The 14,757-nt window shown below is 50.9% G+C and overlaps 1 protein-coding gene across 2 annotated transcripts in view; it reads right to left on the bottom strand.

Annotated features, from left to right (window-relative positions):
• Positions 1-136: 136 nt before the first annotated feature.
• Positions 137-14,757, bottom strand: part of CCND3 (cyclin D3) — an 82,106-nt gene continuing 67,485 nt past the window's right edge. Inside the window, exons 1-5 of one of the 2 annotated variants that reach the window (XM_060021829.1) lie at positions 7,766-8,459; positions 6,685-6,900; positions 3,210-3,369; positions 2,478-2,614; positions 137-2,008 (exon numbers count right to left, since the gene is read on the bottom strand). In XM_060021829.1, coding sequence (XP_059877812.1) covers positions 1,841-2,008; positions 2,478-2,614; positions 3,210-3,369; positions 6,685-6,900; positions 7,766-7,963 — 879 coding nt within the window. In that variant the 5' untranslated portion in view covers positions 7,964-8,459 and the 3' untranslated portion in view covers positions 137-1,840. Of the gene's footprint in view, positions 2,009-2,477; positions 2,615-3,209; positions 3,370-6,684; positions 6,901-7,765; positions 8,460-14,757 lie in introns of those variants that run through there. The other variant, XM_060021830.2, reaches the window with a different exon arrangement.

Raw genomic sequence — 14,757 nt, 5'->3', positions numbered from 1 at the left:
TGTCCATAAATAAAGTTTTATTAGGATGCAGCCACACCCATCCATTTCCAGGTTCTCTCTGGCTGCTTTCATGCCACAGCAGCAGAGGCGAGTACAGTCTGGCTAGAACCCTTGTTACGTGCTTTGGAGAATGTGAATTCGTTCCAGCCTAATTACTGTATTTGGGAGGAATTTGATCATAAAGCAAATTTCACATTTATATGCAGTTTTGTCTTTGAGAAACACTAGGTGAAAGCAGAAAACTGTACCCGGCTGAGCTGAGCCAGATGATACACGGAACGCACATACCTCAGACATGTGCGAGCGACACCAGTTCACCTTGCGGGTTGGTACCACACCCACATCTGGTGTTACAACCCGCCTTCCACATCCTTCCGACCTCCACTTCCACAGCAGACTTCAGGTGTTGTTTGTTTTTCAAGATAAAGGGCCATGTTTATTGCAGTATGTGTTTTTAACCATTTAATGGGTAAAAGCACTATCTTTCCTTTTTTTAAAAGACAAGTCTCCCTCATTAAGTATGAGTATAGTGCCTCAAGCCCCATTTTCCCCATAAGCCCTGTGGTTTTTATTGTGCAATTTTGCATGGTGCGGTGATTTTTAGGAATGCATAGATCACATTATGAAGCAAAACTGACTGTATGTGGGGCAGAGACCATATGGCCCACAAAACCTAAAGTATTTACTCTGGTCCTTTACAGAAAAGGCTTGGCGACCCCTACTTGAGACCACTGATTTCCACCCTCTAGATATAGGCTTTTGCCCACACTGCCATCCAATCCAAGAAGCCAAAGAGAGTTTTATTTCAGAATCTTTATTAAGGTAGCATGATGGTCCTGGGCCACCAGCCTGGACCTTGTGGCCTCGGGAAAGACCTGTGTCAACAGGGCTTGCCTCCCTCTCCAGACAGGGGGCTCGGTCACCTCCAGGTCATCGCTACTTCATCCCCCAGCCTTGCAGGATGGAGCAGAGGGCCAGAGGGAGAGGAGGGCGTGGCCCCACCCCAGGCTGTAGCAGCTCCTGGGCCATGAAGATCCTCTAGCGTAGGATAGGGGAGGAATGCAGCAACCACCAGGGTCACCACCACTCAGGGTAGATGGGCCCCACCACACCCTCTTACAGCTGTACTCAAAGCAATTAATAAATTAAAACGACCTCTTCCTTCAGCACTGCCCCTCCACCCCCCAATCACACAGGAGAAGCTGAGCAGAAAGCAAAGCAAGGAGGTTGGTTCCTGCCCCTCAGACAGAGGCCAGGGCCCCTCCCTCTAGGAGCAGCTGAGAGCATGGATTATGCAGGGGCCTCCAAGTGCATTGAGAGGAGATGTCCACTCTTTCTTCTCACATGTGTCTAGAACATGTGAGGATTCTTCAGAAAGACCCCAATCCAAATGCAGTAACTAGGGAATTCCCTGGCAGTCCAGTGGTTAGGACTCCGCGCTTTCACTGCCGAGGGCCCGGGTTCAACTTTGGCAGTTGAGAACACGAGAGCCCCAGAGATAAGGGGGCCCCCAAAAGGAATGCTGGCACATGTATTCTACAGACTTCAATTTCATCTCTGGCCAGCCTGGCCCGCCCCCAGCTAGGACCGGGATGGGGGCTGAGCTGGTCAGATGCAGGGAGGAGGAGGAGCCTGACTGGCCACCCGCCGCAGCTGGCCAGGCCCCTTAGTGCACACTGCAGGGACAGGTAGGACCCGACCCCTTCGGCTTGCGACAGGCAAGTAGGAAGGAGCCCCCTCGGGCTTCAGCTGTGGCATGGTTCGTTCCTGCAGGCAGGGAGGGGGGTGGCAGTGTCCCCTCCTCTGCTGTCGGTGGCCACTCGAGGGGGCCTCGCCAGGGCTACAGGTGGATGGCTGTGACATCTGTGGGAGTGCTGGTCTGGCTGGGCCCCTGGCTGCTGGAGCCCCTGGGGGCTTTGGGCACTGGACTGGGGGAGGTCTGGGCGGCTTCCCTGAGGCTCTCCCTGAGGGCAGCTTCAATCTGCTCCTGACAGGCCCGCAGGCAGTCCTGGGAACAAGGGGGAACGGTGAGGAAGGTCCACGTCCCACCCCCCATAGCATGTGGCAGCAGGTGCTGGAGGACACCTCCCAGCACACAGGGAAGTCTGGGGAGGTTAGGCCACAGCCCAACCCCAGGAATCAGCTTTCAATTCTCAGAAACTGGCAAGAGGATGTGGCAAGAGGGTGTGAGAGCAGCCCAGCATCTGACACCAAATCCCCCACCCCCACTCCTGCACACCGTTTGGCAAGAAAAGGGTACCCAGGGACAGTGCCCTTCAGCCCGCCCAAGACACTTGCTCTTCTCCAGACCAAGGAAGGAGATAAAAGGCCACAGAAGCCCCAAAAGCAGGGCACTCAAAACCAGGAGTGGAGACGGGGCCGGGGGTGGGGGGGCGACAGCTCCCTCTGCTGGAGGCTCAGGGAATATAGCGCTGCCTCGTGAACTGAGGCCACTTGCCCAGCTGCCCAGCACTCACCACTTCAGTGCCTGTGATCCCTGCCAGCAGCTCTGTGAGCTCATCCCCAGATGTGGAGCAGGCACCCAGGCCTTGCACTGCAGCTCCAATGCTTCCCGTGGCAATCATGGATGGCGGGTACATGGCAAAGGTGTAATCTTGGAAAGAGAGGGGACCATGAGGCAAGGGTGGTTTCAAGGATAACAACCAGCACGCACCTTCTATTACCCAGAAGTGCCAGGCCGTGTGAACAGAGCAGGGGTCTTCTTGAAAACCCCAGCAGCGAGTGGTGTCAGATAGCAGGGGAGAAAGGCAGGAAAGGGGCTCTTTACTGGAGAGGGTCGGGTCCAGGGTGGTCTGTAAGTGATCCTGGCCAGGGACCAGGGAGTGAATGAGTCTCTTCCTGGTGTGGACACAAAATCAGGGTTAAGAGACCTGGTTTCTGCTCGCAACTTAGTCACTGTAAGACCCTGGGCAAGTCACTTCTCTCTAAGCTCTCAGTGACCCACCTACATACTTGGGGGGTGGGGGGGTGGTCTCTTGAGATCCCATACAGCTCTGCTGCTTTTCTGTATTGAGACTGGGGGCTCAGAGGGAACAGAATTTTCACAAATAAATTTTGAGAAGAAATTTAAGAAACCAGAAATCTGTTCCAATATTTCAGTTCAAGAAACCAGAATCTCCTGGTTACCGCTCACCCTTCCAAGTCTTCTGATTTCCCCGGCTTGGTAAAAATGTGTTTAGGACCCTTACCTGTAGCACAGAGGGCCAGAAAAGTCTGGGCGTGCTTCTTGACCAAGGCCTGTCGGTCACGGGGCAGAGAGAGCCGGTGCAGAATCAGGGCCAGGAAATCATGGGCAATCACGGCAGCCAGGTCCCACTTGAGCTTGCCCAGGACCAGCACCTCCCAGTCCTGGAGGTTGAGGAAGAGGGTAGGGTCAGTGGCTAAAGAAAGGAAGAGGAGGGAGTAAAGCAGAGGTCTCACAGGGAGGGAAGCGCATCACACTTGAAGGTCAGGACCCCAGTTCTGCTTTTGAATGTAAGGACTGGCACTGTGGCAGGGAAGAGGTGGGGGCACTTGCTTTGAGCCCTATTGATCATTTCCTAGATGCCAGAACTACATGCTTTACAAGAATTATCTCTTTTAATCCTGCTGGGTTATCTTTGGGATCCAGTAATCCAGGCCTTCTCCTGACTTCCTGCAAGGCTCTGAGCACTTCTCCAGCCAGGGTTGAAAGAAAAGACTGCAGCAGCAGATCACTGCCACCATCACCATGAACTTGAGGCTCCTCTGGCACGAAGCAGAAAGATTCTCCATAATCCCAAGGATCTGTGAAAGGGGAGCTCACTAGCCTGCCCCCAACTCAGCATCCCATCCAAGTCCACACCTCTTTGAAGCAACTGGGGTGAGCATGAGGCCACACCTCCTGTGACACAGCTGCTGAGCCAACCCTGAGGTTCCTCAAAGTGGAGGTTGCCCAACCCAACCCACATCCCCTTGGTGGGACATTGGGGTGTAGGGCTGAGATAGAGCACCCCACTCTACCTCTTTGGCTGGAACCCATAGTGCCTAGTGCCATTTGAGTCTTAGGAAGAGAAGTGGAGGCCAAACCAAACAGGATGGGTCCAGATGATCCCTGAGGGATCAAACCATCTCTCTGCCTGCCCTAGCCTCTATACCACTGCTAGGTCCTGGAGGGAGGCTGGGAGCCCCACCCCAATCCACTCATCTGGGGTTCCCAGCCCTGGCCCCACTTCTGAGTTGCACACATGAGGATTTCTTCATTGTTTTATCTCAGGAAGGAACTCATGGGTTTGACCCCTTACTGAGGTAGAAATGGCAACCCCATCCAACCTCTTTTAGGCCCCCAGTCACACTGTCCCTCTCCTGGCCCCCACCTAGGTGTCATCCTCTTGAACCTCTCACAGAGCCCCACAGAAAACAGCCCAGCCTGGAGCGGGAAGAAGTTGGGCAGAGAAGCTAGCATTCTACTCCCGGTGCTTGTCCCAGTGGTCAAACTCCTAACTCAGAAGTGAACAGAGGGACTTGCCTGCTGGCACAGTGATTAAGAATCTGCCTGCCAGTGCCGGGGACACAGGTTTGAGCCCGGTCCGGGAAGATCCCACATACCGCGGAGCAACTAAGCCCATGCACCACAACGACTGAGCCTGCGCTCTAGAGCCTGTGAGCCACAACTACTGAGCCCGCGTGCCTAGAGCCTGTGCTTCGCACCAAGAGAAGCCACCGCAATGAGAAGCCTGTGCACCACAAGGAAGAGTATAACTCCTGCTCGCTGCAACCAGAGAAAGCCCACATGTGGCAACGAAGACCCAATGCAGCCTAATTAATTAATTTTTTTAAAAAAAAGAAACCTTTAGGGAAAAAAAAGAAGTGAACAGAAAGCACCTAGCATCCAAGGAAACATCTAGAAGGCAACTTGGAGTGGGGCTTTCCCTGTGGGGAGGCATAGGGTCCTGCGTGAGGGAGGGCAGCCACCTTACCCTGTATCAGGGCAGCCCCTGAGAATCTCAGCCCTCACTTGGCCAAGAACACACCCCTGGCAGCTTCCATCACGTCCCTAACCTCTAAGGCCACCTGAGTGCTAGAACACCCAAATTCTCCTCAGCCTCAGTGCAATGCCGAGGCAGCACCTTTCTTTCCTTCCTTCTCTGGGCCCCAACCTTCTCTGTGGCATGAGGATTTGGACTGACTGGAGCTCTCTGAGGTCCCTTCCAACTCTGACCTTCTAGGAAGTCATTGATCGGCATACTCCACCCCCCAACTCAGGCATGGGGAGGACTTTTGGCCTGTTCTGAAAAACTCTCCTGACATAAAGGCACACACGCCATCCTAATCTTTTCACAAAAAGGAAGTCACCTTCTAGCCTAAACCCCTCCAAACACATCTTGCTCATTAGCCCTGAAAACCAGCTCCACTGGTTTGCCAAAAACTACCAAAAACTAGACTTGCCAAAAACTACCAGATTCATCACAAAGAGCTGTGGGGCCTCCCGGATTCCCAACTCCGGCCTCCTACTCCCATCTCCGAGAGCTACTTGGCAGGAAGAGGAATCCCGTTCCTCGACAAGCAGCACTCGGGGGCCCCAGTACCCTGGCTTCTTGGCCAGCCAATCACAGCAGCCTGCACGCTGCCCTCCTCCCCGGGAGATGGGGCCCAGAGACTCCTCTCCGGGTCAAGAGAAGACTGGGCCGCTGTAGAGCAAGGTGGAGGAAGGTGCCAGCTCACCCGTCTCCCCCCACCCCCGCCCCTCGGGAGACGATCTGCACGCCCTAAATAACCTCTTCCAGATCCAAGCAGCTCCCCCACCTCCTCTCCAGGCTCAGTGGGGAAAGAGAACCGGTGTCTCCCCTGTCCTGCCTCGGGAAGAGCCCAGCCCAAGTTCCCAGCAAGAGGCCCAGGGAGCCACTTCCCAAACCACAGGAGTGACAGCAGCTCCCCACAGTGTTATGAAAGACCGTGGTCAGAGTGGGTGGGCCAGGGGACAGGGCATCATTATCACATCGGAAGCAGCTGCAGCTCAGCCCCAGTCTGTGCCTCAGCTCTGGCCTTTGGCTAAAGAGGAAAAGAAGAGATGATTCCACAGGCCTGAAGCAGCTGCTCAAGTTTCCCAGAGTGAGGCTAGCGAATGGAGAATTAGGAAGGAGCTGTTTCTCCTGGGATATAAAAGGAAGGAAAGAAGGTGGGATGAAACGACTTGGCCCTTCCTTACAGCAACCCTGGCTATAATCTGCTCTGGGAGGCTTTTCAATCACAAAGTCCACACACTGGGATAAAGACTCAACCAGGGCGGCCCCCCTCCCCCACATGAAGCACATTCCACTCCCCCACTCCAGGGGGGGTGCGTAGGCATGTCCTGCTGCTGCCAATAAATAACTCATGGTGGCTGTGTAAACCCAGAGGCAAAGTACTAGTGAGTGTAGACATGCAGTTTGACTTGTTGCTATCTGGGGGAAAGACCAGGAAGGAGTGGCACCCACTGGAGGTCAGGAGAAGGGGTTTGGTTCACGCTGGCAGTGCAAGCCTGGGCTTGGGGCTACTCTGACTATCACACCACACGGTCCCATCTCTTATCAAAAAAAAAAAAAAAAAAAAAAGCCTCTGCTACCCTCCCCAGGGACAGAAAGCCTCTTGAGGGTCTTAGCTTTCCTTTTCCTGGTAAGTGAGGAGGCAGTGTGTGTTGGGGGGTGGGGAGGATTATGCACGCACCCGCAGCTGGCGGGGAGAGACAGAGTGGTCGGTGTAGATGCAGAGTTTTTCGATGGTCAGGGGCGTAGTCTCGCGCAGCTTGGAGGCCAGCAGCATGCAGACCGCACCCAGGAGCTGCAACTGCGCCTTGCGGGTGGGGACGCAGGACAGGTAGCGATCCAGGTAGTTCATGGCCAGGGGGAAGACTTCCTCCTCACAGCGCTGCTCCTCACACACCTGGGGGAGGGCGCACAGTCACTTCTGGGGCAGAGGCAAAGGAAACGCAGCAGCACTAAAGGGGGGGGGCGGTGCGCTGAAGGGAAGTGGAATAGGGAGCAAGAATCGGGAGGGGGTAGGTGTACTTACAGTGACAAGGACTAATACGCAGGATGCGCCTTCCCCAAGGTGTTGTCCCCCCTCCACTTCCTCTGCGGTGCCTCCTTCCCCCCGGGGGTGGGGGGAAGCGGGGTACGCCAGAGGCTTCCTCCCTTAAGGATTCCAAACTGAGACTGCCCCCCCCCCACCAATACCGAGGGTGAGAGGGGACGGAAGAGTCACCCACGGGAGCCAGAGAACTGGGACCTTAAACCCCATTACCGCCACCCAGTGCACACACCCAAAGGGAAGGGAGGAGACGCCAGCAGCTGCCTCCCGCACTTTTCATTTCCCTGACTGCCGGAACAGCGCGCCACCCCACCGCCTTCCCCGCCAGAACCCCGCGACACACAGGAACCGGCTCTGCGGCGGGGGCGGCCGAGCCCAGGGTTTTCCAGGCGCGCTCTCCCTAGAAGACCGGGCGGGGGAGCGAGGGGGGAGACGCTGAAAGAAGCCGGAGGGGAGAGGGTGGCCCTTGTCCCGCTTTTCCGGCCCGAAGAGAGGGTTACTTGGGGTGCCAAACAACTGGCAGTCAAAGTCAGGGTTGGAGAGGGAAAGAAAGGGACACCAGGGAGGCAGCCGGGTAGGGTGCACGAGTGAAAGGAGTGAAAGGCCAGGCCCCGAGGATCTGCGCCACAGAAACATCTTGCTGATTGTTGTTGGGACCAGGATGTCCCAAGCCGGGGACGCCGGGGTGGCGGGGGAGGGGAGACCCTCCGGGCGGTACCTCCAGCATCCAGTACGCCAGCATCTTCCGCATGTGCGGCTTGATCTCCCTCTGCACACACTGGAAGTAAGAGGCGCGGGGCACGTAGCGCTCTTCCAGGCGGAGCAAGCTCTGCAGGACACGCTGGTCCCCCAGCAGCCGCGGGTCCGGCCCGGCCCGGGGCGCGTGCCGGGTGCCCTCGCAGCACAGCAGCTCCATACTCGGGCAGCGCACGGGCAGGGCGGGAGTGCGGGCTCGCGAGCCAGAACGCAGGCGGCGGGCCGGAGAGCGCGGGGCGCGGGTCTAGTGCTGGCGCTGGCACTGCGCGGCGGAGCCTCAGCCCGCCCCCGCCGCCGAGCGCGCCGCTTCCCTGACAGGCGCCCCGCCCCTCGCGACCGAGTAGCAACCGTGGAATGCTCGGACGTCGCGACGTTCCAGGGGGCGGGGCCTCCGGCGCCCAGACGGAAAGGGCTGGCGGGCGCTCCCCCTCCCCCCGGGCGACCGCATTGGTCCCCGCGGCGCGGGCCGGCCGGCTTCCGGGCGCTCCGGGTCCTTCTGACCACCCGGTGGAGAGAAGTTCTTTCGAGGTGGGCCACTTCCCCACCTCCGAGCCCTCCCATTTTGCTTCTCTGACTCCAGTCGCCCAGGAAGGACTCCAAAGTTTATTTATTCATTCATTCGTCAAACCGTGCTTCGCCCTTGGCTGCTTGCTCTAGGGAATATAAATAATAATAAAACAGCTAGTTCTTAGTGAAGAGTGTTCTAAGCACTTATTAAATCTTCACGAAAAAGCTAGGAGTTAAGTCATACTGATTCTGCGGTTGAGAAAACTGAAGTACAGTAACTATGATAATAGTTTGTCTGCAGCAGAGCTAGGACTGGGAAGCTGACGATCCGGCTCTAGAATCTGTGCTCTACACCATTGCTACTTAAACTGATCCCCAGACCAGCAACATCTTCATCGCCTGAGGGCTGGTTAGAAATGCAGACCCTCAGGCCCATCCCTGACCTGCTGGATCAAAATCTGCATTTCAACAAGATCCCTGGTGATTCCTGTGCATATTAAAGTGTGAGAAGAGATAGTCTAAATCAGTACATTTTAGAAATACAACAGGGTGGAAAGGCCATGGCTTCAAGGCCTCACCTTGTCATTAAATTGGCTGTGTGGCCTTGGACAAACCCTGAAGTCGGCCTTAGTTTCTGTTTGAGGAAAACATGGGCAGAGAAACTAGCTCCTCTTTTTTTCAATCAATATATATATATTTTTTTACCAGTTTCTTTTATAAAAAATAAATTTATCTATTTTTGGCTGCGTTGGATCTTCGTTGCTGTGCACGGGTTTTCTCTAGTAGCAGCGAGAGGGGGCTGGCTTCTCACTGTGGTGGCTTCTCTTGTTGCGGAGCACAGGCTCTAGGCATGTGGGCTCAGTAGTTGTGGCTCACGGGCTTAGTTGCTCCCCAGCACGTGGGATCTTCCTGGACCAGGGCTCGAACCTGTGTCCCCTGCATGGGCAGGTGGATTCTTAATAACTGCGCCACCATGGAAGTCCAAAACTAGCTCCTTTTTGGAGGAGTTTCTTGCTCAGACTCTATATAAAATCTTCCAGTTGCCATTTCTTCTACCTCCCAAACTTTGGGACTTCGCAGTTTGTCCAAAGCTGGATTCCACATGACCAGGAGGCAAACCACAAGCCTCCAGTAATGCCCCAAATGGGAGGAGGCCTTGGGGATCCCTACCTCTCCTGGGGTCCTCCAAGGAGAGGAGACGCTAAGGAAGCGAGTTACTAGAGCAATGACACCCTATATAAGAGGCAAGCTCTGCGTTAAGCATTTTCTCAATGAATTGTTCTTTTTTATATAATAATTTTTTGTTGTTTTCATATCATGGAAATATTCATCTGCATTGTAGAAAACAGAAAATACTGATAAGTCACACAAAAAAGGAAATGATAATTACTCACAATTGCACCATCCAGATAACCCTTTAAAATGTCAATGTTTATTTTTCTAAAATTATTCTCTGAATAAACACATATATTTTTAAAAATGAGATCATTCTGCAAAGTTTTGTAAGCTGTTTTTTTTCACTAAAAAGTATACTGTCAACACATTTTCCATCTCATTAAATATTCTTCAACATATTTTTAATGACTTCCTAGTATGCCATTGAGTGAACAGATCATAATGTATTTCACCAAACCTGTATTGTTGGCAATTTAGATAGTTTCTAGTTCTTCTCTATTAGAAATAATACTGTAAAATATTTTTGTGGTAATATCTTTGTGCACACTCATGATTATTTCTAGAAGTGAATTAATTTCTACAAGTGGAATTTCTCAATCAGAGGTTATGAAACATTCTAAGGCTTTTGATACAGTTCTTATTACCAAATTTCCCTGCTGAAAGGCTGAACCAATCTAATGAACAAACATTAGATATCTACTTAAAAAAAAAAAAAAAGCACCTCTACCAACTGGCGAGATGAAAAGTGGTTTATTAGTAATCTGCATAAATTTTTAAATTCAACAGCTCTTGTTGTGTCAGCGTGAATGTGTGCTGTGTACCTTGTCTGATCTTGCAAGTCGTCTACTCTCTTCAAAAATACAAACAAGAAGTTCCTTTAGTTAACTAATCATTGCATTGCACTCTTTTGTTAAGGAGAACAATGAATCTAAAATTATAAAGATTAGATATGAAGTTATGGGGAGGCAAAGATGTTGAAGTGTAAAGGGCTTTTAGGGGGACGAAAAAATGTAGCTTTTGAAGTTAAATACATAACCAGAAACCAGATCTGTCCTGAAGGAAGATGTTTCTTTACTTTCAGAATTATTGAGTAGGACTGTTCAGTTAAGAAGATTGTGCATCTTTGATGAGACAGTAAATCACCAGTATTTTTTACTTTTTTCAGAAGTATATTATTATTTCCCCACATTTTACAGAAAGGGAAACCTGTACTCAGAGTGGCTAAATAATTTGCCCAAGGTCACAAAGCTAATAAGTGGTAGAGGCATGATTCAACCTAGGGAGTCGGCCTGCAGAATTCATGCTCTTAACTACTTTATCCTACTGCCTCTTGTGCTCCTTCATGAGTGCGAATTGACTTATTAGTTGTTGGTTTACTGAGGAAGGGGAACACCTGCACCCTGTGGAAGGTGGCTCCTGGTGAGCAGGGCCTTTTGAAGGATACCTCTGCCTCGCCCCTAGCTGGGACTGCCATGCCCAGAGCAGAGTCATCCTGGGCCTCCAGGCCAAGGTCAGCTACAAGCCGGCTGTCCTACAAGGAGGTAGGTGAGCTCAACACAGCGCCAAGGCAGAAGAGTTTCTGGAGGGCTGGCTGATCTGCTTGGGAACTTCACCAAGCACCTCCACCTCAAAGAAATAGGGGCTCCCCTTGTATTTTTCATAAAAGAAGAAATAAAAAGACAAAGCACTGACCAGGGCCAATATGGGGAGGAGTTTCTGCCCAGGTGCATTCAATTAGAAAAAGTTGCTCAATGAAATGGCAAATTAGAGGGGTGGGAATGGAATGTCACAGGCCAGATGAAAAGCCCCAAGGAGGAAGGATGCAATGCTTTCTTCCTCTTCTTCCTTCTCCCACTCCTCCTCCTCTTCAGCATTGAAATGTCCCCATTTGAGAACTGAGGGGGTGGACAAGGTGATGGGTGAGGCCCATCACCCCACAGGCTACATTCTATAGCTGTTACCTTCAGACCCATTGAGATGACAGGTAGAGGCAAGGCAGCCTGGGTGGGGGGCTGGGGCAATGCTGCGGGGTCAGGCTGCTTGTGTTCAAAGCCTGGCTCCACCGTTTGCTCTTTGGTCCAATGAAGATAATAATAGTTTTACCCCGCACAGGGGTTCTGAGGACTAACCAGGCAGAAAGCATCTTGCCCGTGCCTGGCCCATATGAGCATTCAAAGATGGTAGTTTTGCTGTTGTCGTTGTTCCCTCTTTCAAGGACTACCCTTTCTCCTATGAACATACACCCGGAACCCCTCAGAGAAAAGCGAAATTTGAGGACCAGAAGCCCTCCTTCTGGAATGGCAGCTCCAACAGACTTAGATGACCCAGATCACAGTGTGAAGTACATGGTCAGGGGGTTGGTGGTGAACACTGCAGGGCCCGGGGACACACTGCTCTGTCACTCCACCCTCCCTGGCTGTGTGACTTTGGGCAAATTATACCACCTCTCTGTGCCTCAGTTTCCTTTTCTGAAAATGAGAATGATAGTAATGAAACCGTGCTTATGTTGCAGGGTTTTGTTGCTAAGCAAGGCTGCTCGGTTTTGCAACCCTGCTTTCTTAAGTGATTATTAACTTACAGGGGTCTCCCATACTTTTTTCTTTACTTACAATCCCCTAGTGGAATTAACTATCAGTAATACCTCCCCTAAGTGTGGTTGGGAGGATGAAATGCACTCATTCGTGTCAAACACACAGAACAGTGCCTGGCATATGGTGAGCCATTGAAAAAAAAAGTTCATCGTGATTGTGGAATTTACAGGCACAAATTTCTTTATCTATAGGGACTATTTATGATAATAAATGTAATATGATGGATGTGGAGGCACCTGGAAAATATAAAATGCCAGGGATTACTGTAGTGGTGGGAAAGATTTGGCAAATTCTTTGCTTCAGAAGGGATGAAGACGACAAGTGTTCTGGTCAATGAAACAATCCAGTATATGAAAAGTGGTCTAACATGCCTTTATCGGATTCCTAGTTTTCCAAGAACTGGAGAAACTTATATGAATACTATTTCCCCCCAAATTTTTACTTGGAAATATTTCAAAACTACAGGAAAGCTAGAAGAATAGCACAGTGACCACTAACACACCCTTCACCTAAATTCCTAGTGTATTTTGCTGAACTATTTGAGACCTAATTACAGACATCATGACTCCTTACCCCTACGTTCTTCAGCCTGTGTCTCCTAAGAATGCAACAGTCTCCCAGTAACCATGAAACAATGATCCCAATTAGAAATTGCATACTAATACAATACCACAGACAATCTACATACAAAGGTCCCCAGTTGTTCCAGTAATAGCCTTTCATAGCTTTTTGCTTTCTCAACCCAAGATCCATTCGAGGATTGTGTTTGCATTGTTACCTCTTTAATCTCCTTTACTCTAGAACAGTTCCTCACCCTTTTTTAAAGTCTTTGATGGACTTCCCTAGTGGTCCAATGGTTAAGACTGTGTGTTTCCACTGCAGGGGGCACGGGTTTGATCCCTGACGAGGGAACTAAGATCCCACATGCCATGCGCTGTGGCCAAAAAAAAAAAAAGTCTCTGATAACACTGGTATTTTGGAAAGCCAATTGTTTTAATTAAGCCTTAAACCAAACTGAACAACATTTTTTTTTTTTTAGGATTCAGGAGACACTTCAGGGCTTACAGTAATCCAGGTCACTATTTTCAGCATCTGTTTTAAAATATTTCAGATCAGTAATCTCCAAAAGTTTTTGTTCACCTATTCCTCAGTAAAAACTAAGCATACTCTTCCAATGGATACAGAATACTTCATTTATAAACTATGTCCAAACCTGCTACTCTAACATATTATGTACATTACAGAACATACAAAGAAAATGTAAAGAGTAAGACAAAAATACATAGAATAGAATTTTTCACATTTTCTTCCCACTCTACAGTGGAATGTCTTACACCCAGTGTTCGCCATTATTTGTCTATCCAGCTCCCAAGACAGGTTTCACTGTTGATCAAGAAACTCTTTCCCGCTGAGCCTGAATGGGTCTTAAAAATTTTAACACCGGGGACTTCCCTGGTGGTGAAGTGGTTAAGAATCCGCCTGCCAATGCAGGGGACACAGGTTTGAGCCCTGGTTCGGGAAGATCCCACATGCCACGGAGCAACTAAGCCCGTGCGCCACAACGAATGAGCCTGTGCTTTAGAGCCTGCGAGCCACAACTACTGAGCCTACGTGCTGCAACTACTGAAGCCCACGCGCCTAGAGCCCGTGTTCTGCAACAAGAGAAGCCACCGCAATGAGAAGCCCGCGCACCGCAACAAAGAGTGGTCCCCGCCGGACGCAGCCAGAGAAAACCCGCGCGCAGCAACAAAGACCCAACACAGCCAAAAATAAATAAACAAATAAATAAATTTATTTTTTTTTAAAAAAGTGTTAACACCGGGACTTCCCTGGTGGTGCAGTGGTTAAGACTCAGCACTCCAATGCGTGGGGCTCAGGTTTGATCCCTGGCTGGGAACTGGATCCCACATGCATGCCGCAGCTAAGGAGCCCATATGTTGCAACTAAGGAGCCCGCCTGCCGCAACTAAGACCCAGTGCAACCAAATAAATAAATAAATAATTTTTAAAATAATTTTTTTAAAATGTCAACACAGCACTCTGGACAGGGCTACCAAATCAGAGCAGGCACGTGAGTTGACCTGTTTTCTGTTTCTGTTTTACACAGGAGGCTGCCTTCTCGGCAACTCCACACAGATGTCCAATAGGCACCTTCAGACTCAACTTCTCCAAAACGGATATCCTAAGCTTTCCCTCAACAAACCTGCTCCTCGCACCAGCTTCCCCTTATCAGCACATGGCAACTCCATCCTTCCAACTGCTCAGGCCAAAACACTCGGTGTCATTCTTGACTCTGTTCTTTCAAATCCCGCATCCATCCATCGGCAGGGCATGGATCATCTACTTTCAAAATATCTCCAGAATCCACCCTCTTTTCTTCTCTTCCTCTGCTACCTCCCTGGTCCAAATTCAATGCTTTGTCCTAACTGGTCTCCCACATCCAACACATCACCCATTTCTGACTGGTTCTATGTCCAAAACACATCTCCAATCTTTGCCTTTTCTCTATTTCTACGGCTACCACCCTGGCCTCAGCGGCATCATCTGTTGCTTGGATTGGGGTGGTGGCCTCCTGACGGGCATCACTGGTCCACCCTTGCCCCATCCAGTCTAGTCTCAACCCCCCAGGGCTCTCCATTCACTCGTATGATTATCTCTCACTCACTCTGCTCTGGCCACAC

The sequence above is a fragment of the Delphinus delphis genome, chromosome 10 (genome assembly GCF_949987515.2).
Source record: "Delphinus delphis chromosome 10, mDelDel1.2, whole genome shotgun sequence".
NCBI classification, from domain to species: Eukaryota; Metazoa; Chordata; class Mammalia; order Artiodactyla; family Delphinidae; genus Delphinus; species Delphinus delphis.
Note: the sequence above shows the minus strand (reverse complement) of the source record. Positions and strands in the feature narration are given on the sequence as shown.